Source organism: Diabrotica undecimpunctata, chromosome 4 (genome assembly GCF_040954645.1).
Source record: "Diabrotica undecimpunctata isolate CICGRU chromosome 4, icDiaUnde3, whole genome shotgun sequence".
Lineage (NCBI taxonomy): Eukaryota > Metazoa > Arthropoda > Insecta > Coleoptera > Chrysomelidae > Diabrotica > Diabrotica undecimpunctata.
The window spans coordinates 112,604,802-112,626,077 of record NC_092806.1 but is presented as its reverse complement, the minus strand read 5'-3'; the positions used below and the strand labels follow the sequence as shown (position 1 = coordinate 112,626,077).

General features: G+C 33.4%; 1 protein-coding gene across 2 annotated transcripts in view; it reads left to right on the top strand.

Annotated features, from left to right (window-relative positions):
• LOC140439857 (ankyrin repeat and sterile alpha motif domain-containing protein 1B-like) overlaps positions 1 to 21,276 on the top strand; it is a 192,851-nt gene that overhangs the window by 153,810 nt on the left and 17,765 nt on the right. Inside the window, exons 14-15 of one of the 2 annotated variants that reach the window (XM_072530012.1) lie at positions 8,468 to 8,720; positions 11,602 to 12,089. In XM_072530012.1, the coding sequence (XP_072386113.1) occupies positions 8,468 to 8,720; positions 11,602 to 12,089 (741 nt within the window). The remainder of the gene's footprint in view (positions 1 to 8,467; positions 8,721 to 11,601; positions 12,090 to 21,276) is intronic. The other variant, XM_072530013.1, reaches the window with a different exon arrangement.

The following is a 21,276-nucleotide window of genomic DNA, read 5'->3' as shown; positions in this document are numbered from 1 at the left end:
GTTGTTATACTAATATGTCTAAATATGACGTCAGGTATATTTTTAAATATCAATATATGGCATTTGACACATTACTTGAAAGCTCATGTGTTACTTAGTTTCCGGAAACCAAAAATTATTATCCTTTCACTGGAAGTAAATTTAAGATCATTTTCACAATTAAACATTTGCCATTTGAAACGGTGCGCCAAAACCAGGAGCATACTCAGTGATACAAGAACTTTCAAATAATGATACTTGACATAAGACACTCTTTTAATATTTTCTTACAAAATGGTGCCTGTTTCAATAGTAACGGGTAACAATTTAATAACAAATACTTTGTCTCTCACCTTACAAAATTAATTCAACTATAATATCTTCGCCGTGTCCTCATTAAACATCTTTAAAGTTTTTAACTTTCTTTCGCTATTCCGTTGTGTTTTCTACTCGTAATCTTTTAATTTCTGGGATCACAAATATTTCATGCATACATTAAGCCAAATATTAATAGTTGTTAATGTTATTCAAGTTTATTATTATTATCACTGTTTATCCTTTAGTGTGAATCGGTTTAGCATCGGTATTCACAATCAGTTTAATTTTAAAATGATACAATGAGACAATATTCACAATAATATTATAGTATCAGGAATACTTCCAGCAGGTTAGTTATGCTTAGTCAATGCTAGATATATATGTATGTATGTGTTGTTAGCAGATTTTATTGTTTCATGTTTTGTTTAAGTGTTATTATATTATTTGTTGTGTAATATTAAATAAAGCTTTATTGGCATCTTGGCATTTTATTTTATTTCCTTTCCCTTGCTAGATATATAACCGATTCCTTTTATGTGTTACTGTGTTTGTAATATTGTACATTGGAAACTGGGAAACATTTTTTTACTTTTGTATATATTCGTATTGCAAATGACTTCGAAACTCAAAGGTAGGTAATATTAGAATAATTCGGATAGTCTCGCACTGGATACCTGGTCTGTCATAAACATGAAAATTAAAAAAAATGCATATTTCCAGGCCATCTTAACGGAATACATATTTTGAAAAACGTAAAAGAACACATGGGCGCTGAAAGATACTATTGATCTTGTTGCTTTCAGCCATACACCCAGGCACAAAAAGAAGAACATGTATTGTTTTTAAATACACATATTTGCCAAGAACTTATCTTCAATAGAAAAATAAAATCCAGAGCGCGACTAAATTATAGAACAAATTCATTATTTTGTGTATGAATTAAAAAAAGATGTGTAATACCTCATTTGAAAACATTGTCTTGGGTAATCGTTTCTCTGTATGTATATCTGATAAGTTCCTATTTACCGCTTTAAGAACTGCGGTTTAAAATCTCGAACGTGAAGATAAACCAAGTATTTGTTTACAATAGTAATCATGAGATTGTGGGCAGTGGGGATATTTGTTTTACCGGCAAAAATCAAACATGTGGATAATTGATATCATTGAGAAACGAGATCTTGAAGAAAGAGGTTGAATTCAACGGCGTACCGCCGCTTTTACCGGCTGTTTAGCTGCTAAAAGGGCATTTGTTTATTGTTTACGTATCGTTTGAGGAATTTTGGTGAGCAAAAGTATCTTGGGGCAGTATAGTGAGAGTATGGTTTTGGTTGGAGTCAACGAAATTGTACGTGGTAAATCATTTAACTTGTTTTCTGTCCTTTTTGGCAAATTTTTGGTAACTTGCTTTCTTTGTAATGTCTATCCCATATTTCTGGCTTAGATCTACCTAGTAGCTATCATCCCCCAAATTTTTATTTTTTTTTTTTTTATTTTTCTTCTGTATATGTGCTATTATGGATGATACAAAGAACCGCGTCCACATCTCTTCCGATTCTGAGCAACGTGGCCTCCTTCTTTTTGTGTACCTCAAACGGTTTCCAAAGTTTCATTTGCTACATACTATACATGAAAAACTCAATCCTTTAATCAGTTTCATTTAGTTTGTGTTGTGAACACATGAGTTATGTCTTTTTTCTTAGTCCCAGTTAAAAGAAAGCATGAAAATGGATTAATTTGTATTTTTTGTAAAAAACCGAGTCTTCTTCTTCTTTTGACATCATAACCCTGGATGGGTCTTTGCCTGTCTGGCTATGTCCTTCCATTCAGATCTCTCTTGTGCCCTTCTTCTCCATTGTCTTATGTTCATTGTTTTCAGGTCGTCTTCCACGTCATCCAACCATCTCGTTCTGGGCCTTCCTTTTTTTCGCCTTCCTATGGGCTTCCATTTTAACATTTTCTTTGGTGTTTTTCATCGTTTTGTCTCTGCACATGTCCCAGCCATGACAGTCTTTGACTTTTCACAAATCTTACAATGTCATAACCTTCATTTAACTCATTAACCTCGTCGTTTCTCCTGATTCTCCATGTGCCATCTTCCTCTTGTACCGGGCCATATACTTTCCTCAGTATTTTTCTCTCGAATGTCCTGAGTTGGGCTTCATCTTTTTTCGTCATTACCCAAGTTTCACATCCATAGGTTACTACGGGCCTAATCAGTGTTCTGTAGATAGTCATTTTGGTTATTTTGTCTAATAATTTCGATGTCATCAATCTTTTATTAGCATAGTATGTACGATTCCCGCTGGAAATACGTGCAAAAAAACCGAGTCTAAAATCTAATAACTTCACGCAATCATGAAATTGATTGAGACTGGTATCTTATCAAATTATTCAAAAAGCTGTATCTCGTCGAAAAGATAATGTTACTAAGTAGTTTTACAATGAAAATTCAAACCAGCAAAAATTTGTGGCATAAATTTTGTTACTTTCTTTATACAAGTGAAGCTAAAATTAAAGAACGAGAAATTGCATTAGAAAAAGATGTAATTGATTCTAGTTTTAACGACCCAAATGTGACTACTGATATAGGGATAAAAGTAAAACAAAGGAGAGAATCATATGATAATGGTTGTATTAATGCGGCAATTCTGGCAAAAACAAAAAAAAAACTTTTTCTGATCTTAGAAAATCTGGTGAAAATGGTGGTTTATACAAAAATTTTATACATGATTTAGCTGAATCTATATGATTCTATATTAATTTTTTAATTATTACTTATACCTTCATGGAACTTGAACTTAGGCACTTGATGAATTCAAAAATACTATTTTTCACTTGTGTTTTTGAGCTTTGAAAATCGTCATTTTTTGGTTTTTTTTTCAGTTTTAAATTTGTACAACTACAAATCTATCAATTTTAGAGAAAATTACAAAGAACCTTTTTTGTTTAGAATGATCGAAATAAAATCATTATCGATCACTTTAAAAAAAAATTGTTTAAATAAATTAGGACCACTTGAACCTTATTCTGGTGTATCTCATAAAAGTGATTATGTAAAGATATTTGACAATGAGAATATTTTTTCGAACGAACCAGAGCTTTTTGTCTTGTCTAACTTGCTATTTGTCGATAAAAATAAAGTTGCCTGTCCAATGTCAATTAAAATATCAGTTGACGTTGAGTTAGATATATCATATTTCAAATAAAAAAAGTTTTAGACTTAAATTAAGACTTCTTTAAGTGAAACCCAACATACACAATATTTTATTTTTATAGGATGTGTAGATAAAACGAGAACTCAGCAACAGGTATGTGATTTTTTAATGCAAAGTATCCAGAAAGACCTATCAGCAGTCAGTAAAATTGAGAAAAAATTTAGAGAAACTGGTCATGTTAAAAATCTTCAAAATGCTGGACGTCCTAAGATATCTGAAAACGTGAAACTTCATGTTCACGTTGTATTAAATGTTAGGAAGTAATCCTCATACACTTCACGCCAAATTGCGACGGACCCAGGCATGTCTCAGCGGTCGGTATTATGTCTTCTGAAAGACGAGAGTACCGTCCGTCAAAAATTCGAAATACCGAAATGGTTCAGTCAATCGTCAAAAATGCAGATGCCGGATAACCCTCACGGGGGTCATACTCAACATCATCAGAAAATCAATGTATGGGCGGGAATGATTTATGACACAATTATTGGTCCTGATTTAATTGAAGAAGATCTTATATGAGAATAGCATCTGCAATTTCTGCGAACATACGTTATACCAGTCCTTGCCAATATGTTTCCAAAGGCCAACAATCCTGAGTTACGAGATTATAGTATCTTGTTACAAGATGGTGTATGGCGAATGGATTCAGTGTCCGCAGTTATATAAACCCAAACAAACAACAAGATGGTGTGCATGCGTACTATGAACGTGATGTTCGTGAATTTTTTTAAACCAGTGTTTTACTGGGAGGTGGATTGGTAGACGAGTACCAATAGAGTGGTCCTTAAGATCTCCAGATCTTATACCTCTGGATTGTTTTCTAAGGGGTTATTTAAAATCAAAGTTTTATGTAGATTAGCCGAAAAATCTACAGGAATTGCAAGACTGATTAGAGACGAAATTAATAGAATTACTCCGGAAAATATTCATAATGTGCAAGAAGAATGTGTTCCTCGATTTGCTTATTGTCACTAAATTGTATTGTATTGTAAAGTATTGTAACTTAAATTACTTTTTATTTTCATTTAATAAGCATTAGTTAGGTATGATACTAATGAATACATTATTAAAATACCTTTCAAAGGTACATACATACATTTCAATTTAAAAAGTCAGCGATTACGTCATCGTGTCAAAAAATTACCTATTTCAGGTTTTTGATCTGAAATAAATGGTTTGCAAAATAAAGAATTTGTTCCATAATTTAGCAACGCTCTGTATAATGTCAATAAGAAAGAAAACACTTTCTTGCACCTTTATCAAAAGTTCACACGCAATATTTGCCATATTTGACTTAAAGAATAGATGAGGCGAAAACTAGAATCGATTGTCTAATAATTGTTTTTAATAATATATAATAATAATAACATTAGGTAGTAAAATAATAAAAATATTGTGTAATTCGGTAAACACATATCACTATCGACACTTTCTTAATGAAAAATATTCGATGGATAGGAAAAATGAGTATAGGAATGAAAAAATCCACAGTTTAAGAAATGAGAAGAACACAACTAACTTTAACTTCCAAAAAACAGGAAGTACTGATTTTAGACAGAAATAATCAACCATAAGTAAAATAGTTGCATGATATGACATTTCTCTGCATTCTAAGATTAATCACAAAAATTAATTTGATGGTTTAATAAATAAATTGAACGAACACCTATACAAATAATAAACTTCGTCTCGTCAAGGCAATAATTTTACCATTTTGATGTTTTGGTACCAGAAGGAGATATTATATGGAGACTTCCATAAAAGGAAAAGTAATGGTAAAATTACCTAGAGCAACTTCACACTCAGGTGGTCGGATTTAATTAAACCGGTACCAGTCTTAATTGGATCATTGTAAACTTTATTTTCTGAGTCTACACAGCACAGACAACATTGGTTAAATTGGTCATCGTGCTACATCCCCATATCTTTATTAAGATATCGAAACATCAATCTTTAGGAAGTCTTTCTGCCTATCTTTAGGAAGGAAAGTTTGGGCAATAACCTAAAAAAGTAGATATCTATTACAATAATATAAAAATGTAAGTTAGTTGAGTGTAAAATTAATGATTCGAAAGGTATACGCCGCAGATGGCTTAGGTGGATGCAACAGAAAGTTTTAAAGCTGCTAGATCTTCTGTATAATGATAAACTGAAGATTTTGATACAATTTGATCCACGATATCCGTAGGGAGACGGAGTCATAGAAGACAAATATAGAGAGATCCTTAAAGAGCTTTGTTTATTACTGTGTGCGGAAATAATTTACAAGATATTTTGTCTGTTCTTGATAAGGTTAAAGATCTCTAGAGATGGCAACATAAATTAAAAACGTGTTTTAGGCAGAAAAACATCGATCTCAAATGCAGTTTCTCCCTGACAGCTTCGCGCAACAAGTATATGACATACTGTGTTAATGTTATATCTACATTTTTGATGGTTATTCAACCACAGGTCTACGCGACGCAGTAGAGATCAAATATGGTATCGCGATGCTATCTTCATAATTGCGCTCGACATTCGAACACCAGTGTTCGTACGACGTAGCGGAGGACCCGTTTGGAAGCGGCCTTATATTTTTACATGGATGGTAAGGGGAAAGAGCCATGAATTGTAATTTGATGGAAGTATTTTTTTCAATAGCGTACACTATTGATTCCTCATCATCTCCTTTAGCATACACTTTTGCTTCTATTTAAAGGAAAGGAAAGAAGACTTCTGCTATGTGAAATTGCCTTTGGCTACTGGCTATAGCTTATAAAGTCATGGATTTACATAAAATTAAGGTTCAGATCAGATAAATATTTAGAAAAGAGATCGGCGAAAGTGTTTTAAAAGTAGGAATTACAATTAAATAGCATAAAATATTACTAAAATACCAACAGAAGCTACTAAAGGCCATGTTATGTTTCATATAGCAAAAATAAAACAAAAATAAAAGAAACGAACGAATAATGGTGATTTTAATGTAACGAGATCTTTCGACAATAATACCTTAAGAATGTCAATAGGTGACCCAGTTCATGTTAGTTTCTATACTTTGTCAAAACTAGGAATGATTTTGAAAATCCTATAATCTGCACGCCCACTTGATGCGCACCAAAATTACATGAAGTTATCTTAGTAGGAGAAGTAAACTACGTTTAAAAATCACTTAGTCGAGTCACGGCGTTCATCTATCTGTTTCCGAATAATGTATCTCTCTGCTCTCTGCGCCGATTGGGAAAATTTCGAAAGTCGTTCCTACTCTTGAAGTGTAATAATATAATCTTAATGTTTGCCAAATATTAAGGAGAGTATAAAAGGAAGAAATCACACTAGGACCGGATGATATATTAGTGAGTTTCGACTTAGTTTTACTGTTTGCTATGGTGCAAGTTGGTGAGGCATTAAAGAGCGCCAGTCAGTAATTTCTAGAAGCCATGTACTTTTCTGATCTACTAAAGTACTAAAGGTGAACTTATAAGTTTATTCTTCTTGTCCTTACTATCGGATAATGGTTATTATGAGAAGAATAGTTAAAGAGAAGGAAGTTGAACTTACAATTAAAGAAAGAAAGCTACAGTATCTCGGACATGTGATGCGGGGCGAGAAGTATCGCATCCTGCCACTCATAATGCAAGGAAAGATAGATGGCAGAAGAAGCATCGAAAGAAGACGAATTTCATGGCTCAAGAACCTGAGAGAATGGTTTGGATGCAGCTCAAAACAACTATTTAGAGCTACTGCCTCAAAAATTAAAATAGCTATGATGATTGCCAACCTCCGTAGCGGAGATGGCACCTGAAGAAGAAGAAGATTTGTTTCTTATGGGCTGACGCCCGAAAAAGATCTCCTGAGCTACAATTATACCACTCTCTTAATTTTTCTCAGTCAAGAAATCTGTCTTCGGCCTCTTCTTTTTTTACCCTTGATCTTTCCTTGTATTACAAATTTATTTCGTAAGAAAGTAAGATTCATTACGTCATAGAAATAGAGAATATGAGACCTGCGTTTTTAGATTTTCTGGTAGAAAATCCAACGGATCACAGTGTGATTCATTGGATAAATGCAACATATCGGCCAACAAAGAGAACCAAAAGATAAACCTTTCTTACCGGATATACAAATATTACAAATCGTATCAGCAACATCTAAGTAAAACATACTAAATATAAAGTCTATTTTCAAACCAACGAAGACGGAAACAAAAAATTTAAGATATGTAAAACATCCAGAAGAACCAAGAATTTACAGTATTCCTTTTAGCTGTGGTTCCTTGTACATCGAAAAAAAACCGTGGGGTAAATTCCCGTTTGACCGAACAGAAGAGGAACTGTCATTTAGATCAATATAAAAAATCCGTTGTTGTAGATCATACAATCATACAAGACGATTACCAAATTTTAGTAAAAAAGCTGGTGCTTATTATAACGTTATCTTACTATCCACAGATGTTCGTAGAATGTATAGAAATTTAAAAACATCCGATTTACTTTAATCATAAAGAAGAGGGTCTGCTTTTAAACAGAATGTCCCTCGACCACCAAGAAATACAAAACCACTCCTAACGCACATAAAATTTGTACTTACCGATACCGATTCAGACCAACCAACAGATCTTGGTGTGCACACGACGGCTACAAGTGCCGCAGATTGACCTCCGCACCGCATATTTGATAATGCCTTCCATAGTTGCTGACAAATAGTCAGGAAATACCTTTCCAAAATATGACCTATAAACCGACAATACAATGTACATTTACAAAATAGCCAAGAAAGTTTTGTCCCGGATTATAAGCTTTTGTGGGTTACATTTTTAGCTTTTAGGGTTACAAACATTTAGGCTAACAGTTTTTGTCGTTCGCAACTACAAAAATAGCGCTTGCAAGCATGCAAACTGATTCATTATTAATAATAAAAGGCTCTATTTTAATTTTTATTTGCACTATGAAGCATGTTTATTATTTTCTATTCAGTGGCGCAAGCGAACCGCGAATGTAAAAAGGCATGCTAGTCTTCCGACTCTGACATTTACCATTTATAAAAAAATTCCTTCGTGGATCCACCAGGAGTACAAGAGGAGATCGAAGGATATGGAAACGGAGACCGAAGATGAATATCTTTTGATATACGACGGTTCAAGCGGGAGTTTTTCCAGTAGCGTATCTTTGTCGGATCGAAGTGTGGATAATATTCTGGAGGAGTACAATTCGGAAATTCCTTTTGCGGGTAAGTTTTATGTATATGTATTAAAATGATTTGTGTTAATTAGAAACTTTTGGAAGCGTATTCCTAAGTATAACTTCCATTATATTTCATTAATCAAAATTTTACTATTTAAGAATTACTTTTAAAATGATGACATAATTTGAAGATGTTTTTTATTTACGCAGTTTTATTATTGTATGATTAGGTACAAGAATTTCACTATTATAAGAATACTATATTGTTTTCGTTTCTTTCTGTCATTTTTGCATCGGATCTGCTGAGACTTCATCAACTAAGTTGTGGTCGATTTCTTCTGTTGAGTTTCCGCTGTTTAGCAGCATCTATATTAAGTATTTCATAACGAAGAAAGTTTGACCTCTTTTAAAACCAATTGCAGACTATAATACTTGATATAAAACAATAAAATGTTTCAAAATAATAAAGAATAAAAATTGTAGTGACATTTTCGGATTAATTTCGTACTAAGTAGTTAATTACGGAAAACAAATAATTGATTTGACGTAATATTGTTTTTGATTAATGAAGATCAAAATGATCTACTTCAATAGATTAACAGAAATATATTTTTTGAGGATATCTGGCGCGCAGTCTGTTTATTTCGATATCAACCATATCATGGTGGGTGGGTAGTTGATGGTTAGTCTCGATTTTTCCATATTCTCTGAGAAGAGAATGACTTCTTAGCAGTTTCGGCGATGGAATGTGACTGAGAATGGGAAGCCAATAGTTCAGTGTGGGTCTAATTGTACCTGAGATCGTTCGCATTGTCTGGTTTAATTGGGTGTCAATAATCTTCATGTGTTTGCTATTGAGCCATACCGGGAAGCATATTTAGCCGCCAATTATACAAGTCCGAGGGCGGATGATCTGAGTACGGAGGCTGAGGACCCCCATGTGTTACCACCTAGCTTTTGGGCTATATATTATTTTCAGTTTTGCCGTCGTTCTTTGTAGGTGTTCCTTAAAAATTAATGTTCTGTCCAGAGTCACTCCACGATATTTTGGTGTTGAGTTATGAGTGAGCAGGGTGTTTTTAAAGTGAACTGAGAGTTTTTTGTTGGCTTGTGTTTTATTCAGATGGAAACAGCACACTTCGGTTTTCGTTGCATTGGGCGGTAGTCTCCATTTGCGAAAGTATTCTCCCATAACGTCATCCGTCAGTATTGTTTCTGTAATATCCATGTTATTATGTCTTGCTGCAATGGCTCAGTCGTCAGAGTAACGAAATTTTTGCGAAGTTGTCCCAGGTAGGTCCGCGATGTATAAATTAAAGAGTAATGGTGCCAAAACAGATCACTGTGACAGTCCATTGCTGAGCTTCATTTGAACACTTTTAAAGTTGCCCATTGTGACTTGAAACGGTCTGTCGGTAAGTATGCTATCAATGAGTTTGGTTACCTTTTGACATGGGATAGCACTGTTTAGTTTGCAGATTAGTCCTTGTCTCCAGAGAGTATCGTATGCAGCTGATAGGTCAATGACGGATGTTTTTTGCTTTCTTTGAAAACCTGCATCAATATGTATTGTTAGGGAAAGGATCTGATATGTGCAGCTGCGGTTGGGTCTGTATCCTACTTGCTCAATAGGTCTATCTATCTATCTATCTATCTATACAGCCCTTGCTGTCCAATTTTGGATATAGGCCTCCTCTTCCTTCCTCAATAGGTATCAATTTAAATATGTTTTTACTAATTCTGTTGTAGATCCTGAGAAGGCCATATATTACTAGAAGGATTTTATATTTACACACCAGCAATTTACTTACTTCTTTTTTATTAGCACCCCTTCCGTACGCGACTGTTGATCGTATTATGGTTTTGTATATGTGGATTTTTGGTAATCGATAGAAAAGTTTTGACCTCATTAGATGTTGCATTGCAAAGAAAGATCTGTTTCCCGTCAATATTTTCGTTTCAACTTCTCGTTCTACTTTGTTGTTATTGGTGATTGTGCTCCTATATATTTAAACTTTATCTTCATTTAATTTTAGACCAATATTTAATGCAGTTTCATTAAATCTCGAGAAAATATCATATTCTTTTCTAATGTTGATTGTACTACGGCAATATTTTTTAGATTTCGTTATACTACAATTATTTTTCCAGTTATCCTTATTCTTCACATTAAATAAAACTTTGATATTTATATTTTTATATAATTGATTAAAAGTTTGTCATTTTGTCTTTAGAAAAAGAATTACGTTCTGTAGATAAGGTTTAGTCATCCACCACCACTTTACTGTCACCCTCAGTATCAATTGTTGCTTATCGAAACGGAAACAGTTAAATATTTTGTCTTAAATTAAACCATTTTCTTTATAGAGTAAAGACCACTGCCTTATGATGACCTTTTATATCAAATAATTTGTTTTTAGTTACACTAAAATCAAAATAATAACGACTGTCAAGAGTATTTCTCGTCTATTTCGCTGGAATTTGCTTTGAATCTAATTCATAAGTGGAAATATAATCTTTTTATAGCCAAAACTTGGAACAATAATTATGTACAAGTTAGTTGAGATGATATTAAAAAAAATCCAACAAGAAAGTCTTATTATTAAGCACACTGAGAAATACCGGGATTAATTTTGTATTACCTATAAATTGTTGATAAAATAGAAATGTTAGTCGATGTTTTTTAGTTCATCAAACGAGTAAAATTTCATTGTAAAGATAATTTTTTTTATAGAATTATGTATTTTTAAATGGAATTACTATGATCTGAAAAGTTTCTTTATAATCATTCCAATTTGTATATTTTTTAAACCATAAATAGCATACCCTAAAATATGTGTAAATGCATGGATATGAACATAAAGTGAAAATTCCTCTGGACATTTTACCCATTATTGATTGTCTCTTTTTTATTTGATACCTTTTAGGTCTAATAAAAGGAGCCACGACTAAAGTCCTCGAAAACATCAATCCCAACACCCCGGCCGAACGCCCCAAAACCCTGAAAAAGTTAAAACGCTTCTACGAGGGCACCAACGGAGAAGGAATTAGAAGCGACAATGAAAAATCTTCGAGCTCGGAAAAGGAATTCGATAACAAAGAAAACAAAGAAAACAGGGACCAGCACAAAGATCGAGTATCTGCCCTCAGTCCGTTCGATGAGCAGGAGGAATGGGCCAAGATCCAGGAGATAATGGCCTCTTTCGGCACCGGTATAGTCAGAGAGTCGGTTTTTGTGGCCGAGTTAGAGAAGGAGTTTCAGAGTAGGCTAATGACAATAAGCTGTTCGCAACATAGTTTGGCTAACTCTTCAGCAGATAATGTATCTACGGTGGAGAAGTGGTTGCAAGGGTTAGGGATGGGCGATTATGTGGGACTCTTCATGACTAATGGATTCGACGATCTCAATTTCTTGGTAAGTTTTTTTATAAATATTTATAAAATAAATAGATACCTTTTTGCCTGTATTAAATTTTGTCTAAAATATTATTTTTGATGCTTAAATAAATCGTTTTTTGAAGTATATATTGTATAAATATTCAAATTATAAATTTATAATTCTTGGAGATACCATAAACGGTAATTGCAACAGTAAATAAACCTTTTTTTCTTTAGTCTCTCTTTATGTCGTATAAAGGGCTTCGGAGCTACTTATAACTATTCTGTTACACATTCTTTCCATTTATGTCTCTTGATAAACGTTTTATTTCTTGTATCTCGTATATCTACTTCCCCAAGTTTTTTATGGTTTCCCCCTTTCTCATTGTTTTTATACTTCTTAAAAATAATTTTGGCCAACATGCTGCATATATGACCGTACCACCGTAATTGTTTTCTTTCAATAACTTTTATTATGGGTTCTGGGTGTAAATTATCTCTGATTGTTCCATTTATTGGAGGAAATCAAGATTTATTAGAGAAACAAAAATATAAGTTAAAAAAGAGGGATCTTGCACTATTCAGGTTTTTATTTCTATCTTCGATTCTAGGTAATTAGTTATGCATCTTCATCATCTTTCGCTCGACAACCCTTTGTGGATCCTGGCCAACTCTAAGAATTGTCGCCATTTTGTTGGTCGCCAAGTTGGTCTCAATTCCATCTGACTACCTAATTTGCGGTAGCCATCTGCTTCTTCTTTCTAGAGGTGTTTTCTGGCATTCGTATTATGTGTCCAGCCCACCTAAGTCCCTGTGTTTTAATAAACGTTACGACGTCTGTCATTAAAGAGTTGGTTTAATTCGAAGTTATATATTTTACGCCACAGCCCTTGTTCGTTTATAGCTCCAAATGTTTTGCTGAGTATTTTATGCTCGAATATTCCCAAAAGTCTTTCATATTTCTGCGTTACTGTTCATGTTTCTTCCGAATAAGTAAGGACCAGCCTCAGCACCGTTTTGTATATAAAAAAATTAGTTCCTCTTAAGATGTTTTTGAGCGGAATTGGAAGGTACGTGAAGCTGTCAACACGTTCAAAGATATGACTTACAAAGACTGTTTCCCGTTTCTTATTTGATATAGGATCCTTAGTACTTGGTGTACTATTTGGTGTACTATGGTGTAGATGTTTATCAACATGTACTTGGTTTTGTCTTCGATGATGACTAGACCGACCTGTTTCGCCGCCGAAACAGGTCGGTCTAGTTGCTTGCTACGCCCTATTATGTCATTGTAATCAGTGTATGCTAAGATTTGCATCGATATATTATAAATAGTACCGCCATCTCTAATTCGTGTGTCTTGCACTGCCTTTTCCAAGGCAATATTAAATAGGAGGCAAGCAAGGGCATCTCCTTGCCTGAATCTTGACACGGTCATATGCGGCCTTGAAGTCGACAAATAGATGAAGGGTTTCAATGTTAAATAATAATATTTTCTCGAGGATCTGTCTTATTGAATGAATCTGGTCAAATGTTTATTTTTCTGGAATGAATCCGGCCTAGTATTTTCCAATTATGCTCACTATGTAGACGTTTAGCCTTTCGTAGAGACAATTTGCTAGTATTTTGTAATCATTTGTATCATTTGACTCTTCATGTAAGCTCTCACGTCCTATAGTTGACTGAAAAAATTGCTTTTTGGAAATTTTTGCATTAAGGTCACCAGCAATTATTTTCACGTCATGATATAGGCGTCGATCATATTCTTTGTTTAAGGTGTCGTATAATTCATGATTTTCGTCATGTTCTTTTTCTTCCGTAGATACGTGAAAAATAAGTAAGTTATAATTTAAGAATTTTCCTTTAAGACGTAGATAGTATATTCTGTTCTGTTGTTTATGGGTTTACGCTTCTACGTAACGCTCCAGTCAAAGAAAAATCGGTGGAGGGACAGAAAAAATGTTGTTCCACAGGGAAGTGTACTCGCGCCAATTCTATACACAACATACATAAACCAAAAACCCATAAACCAACAAACAAGACAATTTATTTACGCTGATGATACAGCTATAGCAGCCCAGGAGAATATTTAATACACTAAAAGTAAAATTGACAAATGCCCTAGAGTCCTAGCACTTTACCATGATGAAAACCATCTGAAACTTAATCCCACAAAAACTTTCCACCTTAGAGACAAGTATGCCCCAAGAACGCCGGAGGTGGAATGGCGCAGTCAGATGCTGAAACACAACCAGGCTCCAAATTACATCGGCGTGCGTCTGCATAGAACTCTGTCTTATTGATAGCACTGTCAAAATATGAAGAAAAAAAGTAAGCGTCAGAAATAATATCATCCGCAAACTAACCAATACAAAATGGGGAGTCCAACCAAACACTTTCCGCACTTCTGCCTTAGCATTAAGTTTTTTCGGCCGCGGAGTATGAAGCACCAGTGTGGATAAATTCTGCTCACGCTAAAACCGTCGATGTGGTTCTAAATAAAACGATTCGTATAATATCGGGTTTTCTGAATCCGACTCCAGTCGAAGAGGTCTACCCCATAGTTGAAATCGTCCCATCACCTATCAGAAAACAGATTACGTCTGAGGTAAAATGAAAGAAACAGTAGACCGATCGAATACACCTCTTGTATGACCACCAGACTCAGCCAAATAGACTAAAATATCCGAAAAGCTTTCTAAAAAACTTAAGATCCATCCTCTAAGCGCCAGAGATGTGCCGAATACATCCATGGCAAGCGTCAGCCAACACATTTTTCCTTCTCAGAGAAAATTACTGTTAAACACAATATGACCGTATCCAACGTAGACAACGCTAAACATACTAATCACCAGTCTTTTACGTTGTGCTAGTAACCTGAGAAATGGACTGACGATACCTGTAACTGCCACGCAGTCCAGACTAGTTACGATCTACTATCATGCGCAGAGATGAGAGGGACCTGAACAGAAGACGGCCTAATTTTAGCAAATGAAAGGGGCCATCTATGTGGCCAACATAAAGTAAGTAAGGAACAGTATACCTGGAAGCGCTCAACGACACTGAAAATAACACCATCGCTGACATAAACCGCATAAGTTGCACAGCCAACAGGTGCTATTTTGGGCTTGATCTCCTTCTTAAATCCTCAATTATATCGAGAAATACAAAGTAAAACTCTAATTTTCCCAGTCCTAACATATGGTTCGGAGACCTGGACTCTAAAACAAAAAGTAATTAAAACATGTTAGGATGTATCGAAAGAAAAGTACTAAGGCGAATCTATGGAGCGGTAAATGACAATGTAATGTGGAGACGATACAACTTCGAACTTTATAGAATATACCAGGAATCAGATATTGTAAAATATATTAAGATAAGACGTCTGAGGTGGATAGGGCATGTAATGCGGATGGAACAAAATGACCCAACTAGAAAAACGCTCCCTGATCGACCCATTCGTCAGAGAGAAGGGGAAGACCCAGAACAAGATTCCTTAATAACATCGATGAAGACATGAGAAATATGGGAATACGTGCTTGGCGGAGGAGGGCGATGGATAGAGACAACTGGAGAGAAATTATTGAGGAGGCTAGCACCCACAAGACCCAAACGGAGTTACAAAGCCAGTATGATGATGATGATCTTTAATAGTATGATAACAATATACCGCAATAATATTCAACAATAAACAGCGAAATAACATTGATAATACTAATTTCTTTATTATTTACCTTTAATGGAAATCAATTGTAATTTCAGTTCAAAATACGTTTATTTCAACTTGGGAAATCGTTCTAATTTAGTAATAAAACGTTTTAATTTGGAGTTTGAGAAAGATTTCAGAAGGGGAAATCGAAATGCCAAAATAAATGTATTTTCAACTGAAATTGTGGTTAATTTTCATTAAAGATAATAAATAATATTAAAATGCCGCAAGAACATAGCTTCCAAACAATAATTATTTTATGTTATTTGGATAGGTCATAGAGTATTTAATTAGTTAGATCATCATGATATCGACATTTTGTAATTACAGATCTGCATCTGTGTTGTTTATTATTCAGCGTATATAAATACATGGGAACTACAGTTTAACGTCAACTCTGAACGACTAAGTGAAGAGGAGCTGTACTAGACAGATTACAACTTCGTGATTGGTCAGGGCGTTCAAAGCGACGACCTAGGTAATACTTTTTGATTTTGTACTGGAAATCAATCCCACATCATTCGGCATCAAAGGTGGATACACTCACCTCTGTGCTACCTAGGCCGCGTAATTGTCAATAGAAATGGATATCCATCCGTTCATTGCCGTTAAAATAACCGTTGATAAATAGATGACAAAATTTGGGTTATGTTAATCCAAACAACTTTTGGTTATATTTCTTAAGCACATTTTTAAAAAAAATCTTTTGGAAACGATTTCTGGTGTGGAAATCGAAACGTCAATCACAATTATAAAATGTAATTGTCCTTACAATCAACTGTGGCTTGAACCCATATAAACACAATATTTAACTTAGACATGCCACAAGAAAATATTTTTAGGACCTAATTAACCCATTAAGGACCGAGACAATAAACGAAGAGAAATTTGACAATTGATTTATTAGATTGGATTAAAAACACATAAATTAAGACTAATTTACAACCAAAAAGAATTTTTTTGTCTTATGAAAGGAAAAACAGGTGGGTGCGTATACGCACCTTTGGCCGAATACGCATACAATTTTTAAAAAAGGAACATATTGTATCTTAACTGTAAATTAAATTTTAAGATGAAAATTTTCGAAACATTCGGGGTGTAGCTGCACTGTACACTTTTTACATAAATCAATAGTATTACTTTTGCACATCCGACATTTTCTTCTTGCACTATTATCGTCTCTTTTTATAATGTGGCCAATATTGTCGAATCTAGTTTCATTTGGTAAAGCAAATTTAGATAGACGTCCATATACTGAGTTTGACAATGATGTAGCGGTTTCTTCACTATTCTCTGCATGTCCAATATATTTTAGTAAGTTAAGAACCAATCTCGAACGAAACTCCAGTTGGGAAATTTTAGAATCATTCGCAATTTTAAAAATTTTCCAACTATTGACCACCATACTGTCAATTATATTAGTAAGCAATGGTCACCACCACTTTTTTCCTCTTATTTTAATACGGTAATTCGCAATGCCATTATCATGCAGATCCACTCCACCCATGTATTGGTTATATTGGTGAATTATATTAGGCTGAGGGATAAGAATTTCTTTGTGTTCTTTACGGTTATAACGTTTAGTTTGCATAAGGGGCAAAACGTCACATGTATTTGTCATTACAGTCACTACTGAATTATCGTTCCATCTTGTCACCAAAACTTCTAAATTGGAATCGAATGCACATGTATATGAACCTCTTTCCTTTTTTTTCATAATTTTGTTTTCTTCTAGAGGACACTTAGCAGTGCGATTTTCCCTTACTGTTCCTGTTGCAAAGAATCCTTTTTCTTTTAATAGTCCAAAAAGAGCTTCGACCAATACCTATCAACTTGAGGCAGAGTGTGATAACCAGATAATATACATATGCCAATAAATTTTTTTAAATCTTTATCATTCATTTCAAAATCGTGACGGTTATTCTGCGATGCATAAATATTTGTAAAATATCGAATGCTCTCACTTACTTCTTTATCAAAAAAGAGTGAAAAAACTTCAATAGGTGACTTGCCTCCATGGTTGGCTTTTATATTTTCTAAATATCGATCAGACTGATGTTGAATTACTGCCGAGTACGAAGGAGTATCTGTTTTTACCCAACTTGGGACAAATTTGGATTTATTATTCTTGCCTGGTTCTTTCTTTGGACGTTTTGATCTGTGGTTCAGAGGAATATCATTATCAGAATCGTCAGAATTCCCATTCACTTGTATTTCATATGTACCTGCAATATCTGTTTTTATTCCTTCTTCACCAATAATATTATCATCAATGTCTTCTACATCGGAAATTTCATCTGTTTCCGGCGGCACATAAACCACATCAAGTGAGTCAGCATTTTCACAGTCTGAGTCTTCTTCTACAAAGCCATTTACTCTTTAGTAGTTAGTGCCCTCTTCATTTCATATTTCGAGAATTTACTAAAATAAACAAAAAATGCACTCTTACTACTATATACACGCATTCATATGATAATAATTTAGCTTACCTCATTTCAACTTATATGGAATATAAAACAAATAGACACAAGGAAACTTTCAAACTGATTTAAGTGTATTGAAGTGTATTGACTATTGACGAGATCGTAATTTCAGATTGTTTAGTCTACGAAAAAAATATAATATGGTTTCGGCCAAAGGTGCGTATACGAATCCATCGTATAAACATGCAATTATAGACCTTATTTTTAAAGTATGAATGAATAAGTTTTTAGAATAATAAAAATTTCAACATATTTTTATAATTATAGAATACAAAATATGAATTAAGTTTATAATTAGTATCGGAAAAATTTTTTGTATGAAGATGTGCATAAATCATTAAATTATGCAAAATTATAATAATCTTAAAATATTTAAAAAGTAATATTTTTGTCAAAAGAAAAATGATACTATATACCTCAATCTATTGAGATGTTACTTCAATAAAAAGAAAACAATAAGAAAATTATTTTCGGGCCAAAAAAAAAAAATTACCAATAAAGGTTGCGTTTACGCACCTTTGGCCGTAAATGGGTTAAAGAAGTTTTTGTTTTAGGACATAATAGGGTATTTGACATACATTTGATGACATAATTCTTTCGTTCGTAGTAATTAATTTGTGAACGGAGAGGATTTTGTTACGTTAACAAAATAAAACTTTGTACATAAATAAATAAATAAAACTTGTTACGTTATAAAAATAGTTTACCTTCTTTAACAGTACCTAATTATTAAAGACTACTGAAAGCTTTACTCAAACTGGACACTCCGGCTAATAAAAATTTAATTTATTGAGAACCCTTAATCTCCAAGGGGAGTACTCTCTTAGGGAAATTGCTTCCTCCTTTCAGAGGTTCAAAAAGGAATCCACCAACTAATAAATATTCTTTTAAAAATATCTAATTTTCGGAATCACCCCAAATCAAATTAGAAACAGTCCAGATATACAGATACCAGAAATCATCATCAAAACAATCTCTTCAAAAGCCTCAAAATTTTCACATCCAAGTTACCGGTAGCAGGTAACATTCCAAAAAATAATCAAGGCAACTTAAAGGCCTATAGGAAAAATATCAGACCCGGACTTAGCTGCGTTTTTCTACAAGGGAAAAACAGAACTCATTATCACCTACAAACAATACTTTCCAACGCCTTGTTGGTTCAAATACAACTAGATTCGAAAATTAAAATATTTGTCAATTTATATCGACGAAAATTGGACGTGGCTACTGCTCCCGTAAAAATGGAATGTATATATCAAAATAAATTTGAAATATTTTTTGGAAAGGAAATTGACTTTGATGACAAATAAAATATGTTATATTAATTTTAACAATTTCATTGTGTACTTTTATTTTTAACTAGCTGATCCAGCGAATTTCGTACCGCCTTAAAATTAAATAATGTATCAAAGTTCAATAAGCTCCTCTTTCGAGTCTGTTAAGTAACAGAAATCTCTGGGTAATGAAATGAATCAAGTCGAGGTGTCAACAGCGACTTTACCACATCCAATATTTAACAACTGCTTGGAAAATAGAGTTGCACTTTGGTCTTGTGGCAAAAATACTTGTTATTATGTTGCTGCATGTTATTCTTTGCCAATAACAATAAAATTAGTAATGTTCTTTCTGTCTATCCCAGAGCATCAAGGAAATAAATTCCGCCAGATCCAATGTCCACAGCTTCTATCAAAGTATCGTACGCAATCCTTTGTTGTTGATTCAATTGTAGAAAATGTGTACGATTTATTTCGGCAAATGCTTCAAATTTTCTTTACAAGACATATTAGGCTACATAAAAAACTAAGTCTTGATAATAAACTGAAGTAAAAGAGAAGATAGACCAAATGACAGACCATACAATTGAATTAGCATACTGCGGGTCTATTAATGTTCGTCAAATTTAAGATTTGAATTTATTATATTTAATTTTATTTTATTCTATTTATTTCATTTTATTCCATTTTATTTTATTTTACTTCATTTTATTAGATTTTATTTAAATTTAATTTAATTTAAATTTATTTTATTCTATTTTATTGTATTCAATTCTATTTTTCTCTATTTTATTCTTTTTGATTTTATTTTATATTATTTTATTTTATTTTATTTTATTTTATTTTGTTTTATTTTATTGTATTTTATTCTATTATATTCTATTTGATTCTATTTTATGCTTTTTAATTCTGGTTTATTCTATTCTATTCTATTTTATTCCTCTTTATTCTAATTTATTTTATAGTGTGTTGTTTGTTTGTTAATTTTTTTTTAAATTTAAATTAATTTTATTTTGTTTCATTTTATTTTATTTTATACTATTTTGCAAAAAAAAAATATTTTTTACTTATTTGTAATGTACATTTTTTTGAAAATTATCTTTAACACAAACCTTCTTGTGAACTAATTTGGTGTAGTCGTTTTGAAATTATGCGCTTACAAACATTTTGGAGATTCATTTTTATTTATATAGACTAAAATTTAATAAGAAGTCAGAAAAACATAGTAGGAGCTAACTAATAACAAGACAGCAAGCTAATAAAAATACATCATACGTGCTTACTAATATGCTCTGCTTTAACATCAGCCATAATCATCTCTTCATCTGCCGTAATCATCATAACATCTTTAAAACAATTATATTTTGTAGTCTAACCTCTTCTCATCTCCGTTCCCATCATGTGGCACAAATCCACCCTAAATGCCTCACACCGTGTGAAGTACGTCCATTATCATCTTTGTATGTTACTCACATATTTCCATCTTAATCTGAAAGAGTGAACAGCCGCAGGTACGTATTTACTTTCCGTGTTCGGATCACTTCTTTATATTTGATACCACCAACGTTTCGCCGCTTGGATGACACTATCATTAGTTGCATTAGGTCAAAATGAGTTCATACCTGGGTTAAGTCCGTGTAAACCAATGGATGTTCGGGATTTTGCACTTCACCGCAGTCGCACTTGTCATCACCAGCGACTTGCACCAGCATCCGACGCTTCTCTCCAAAGCTGTAGGCGGCGTCGTTCAGTGGTGGT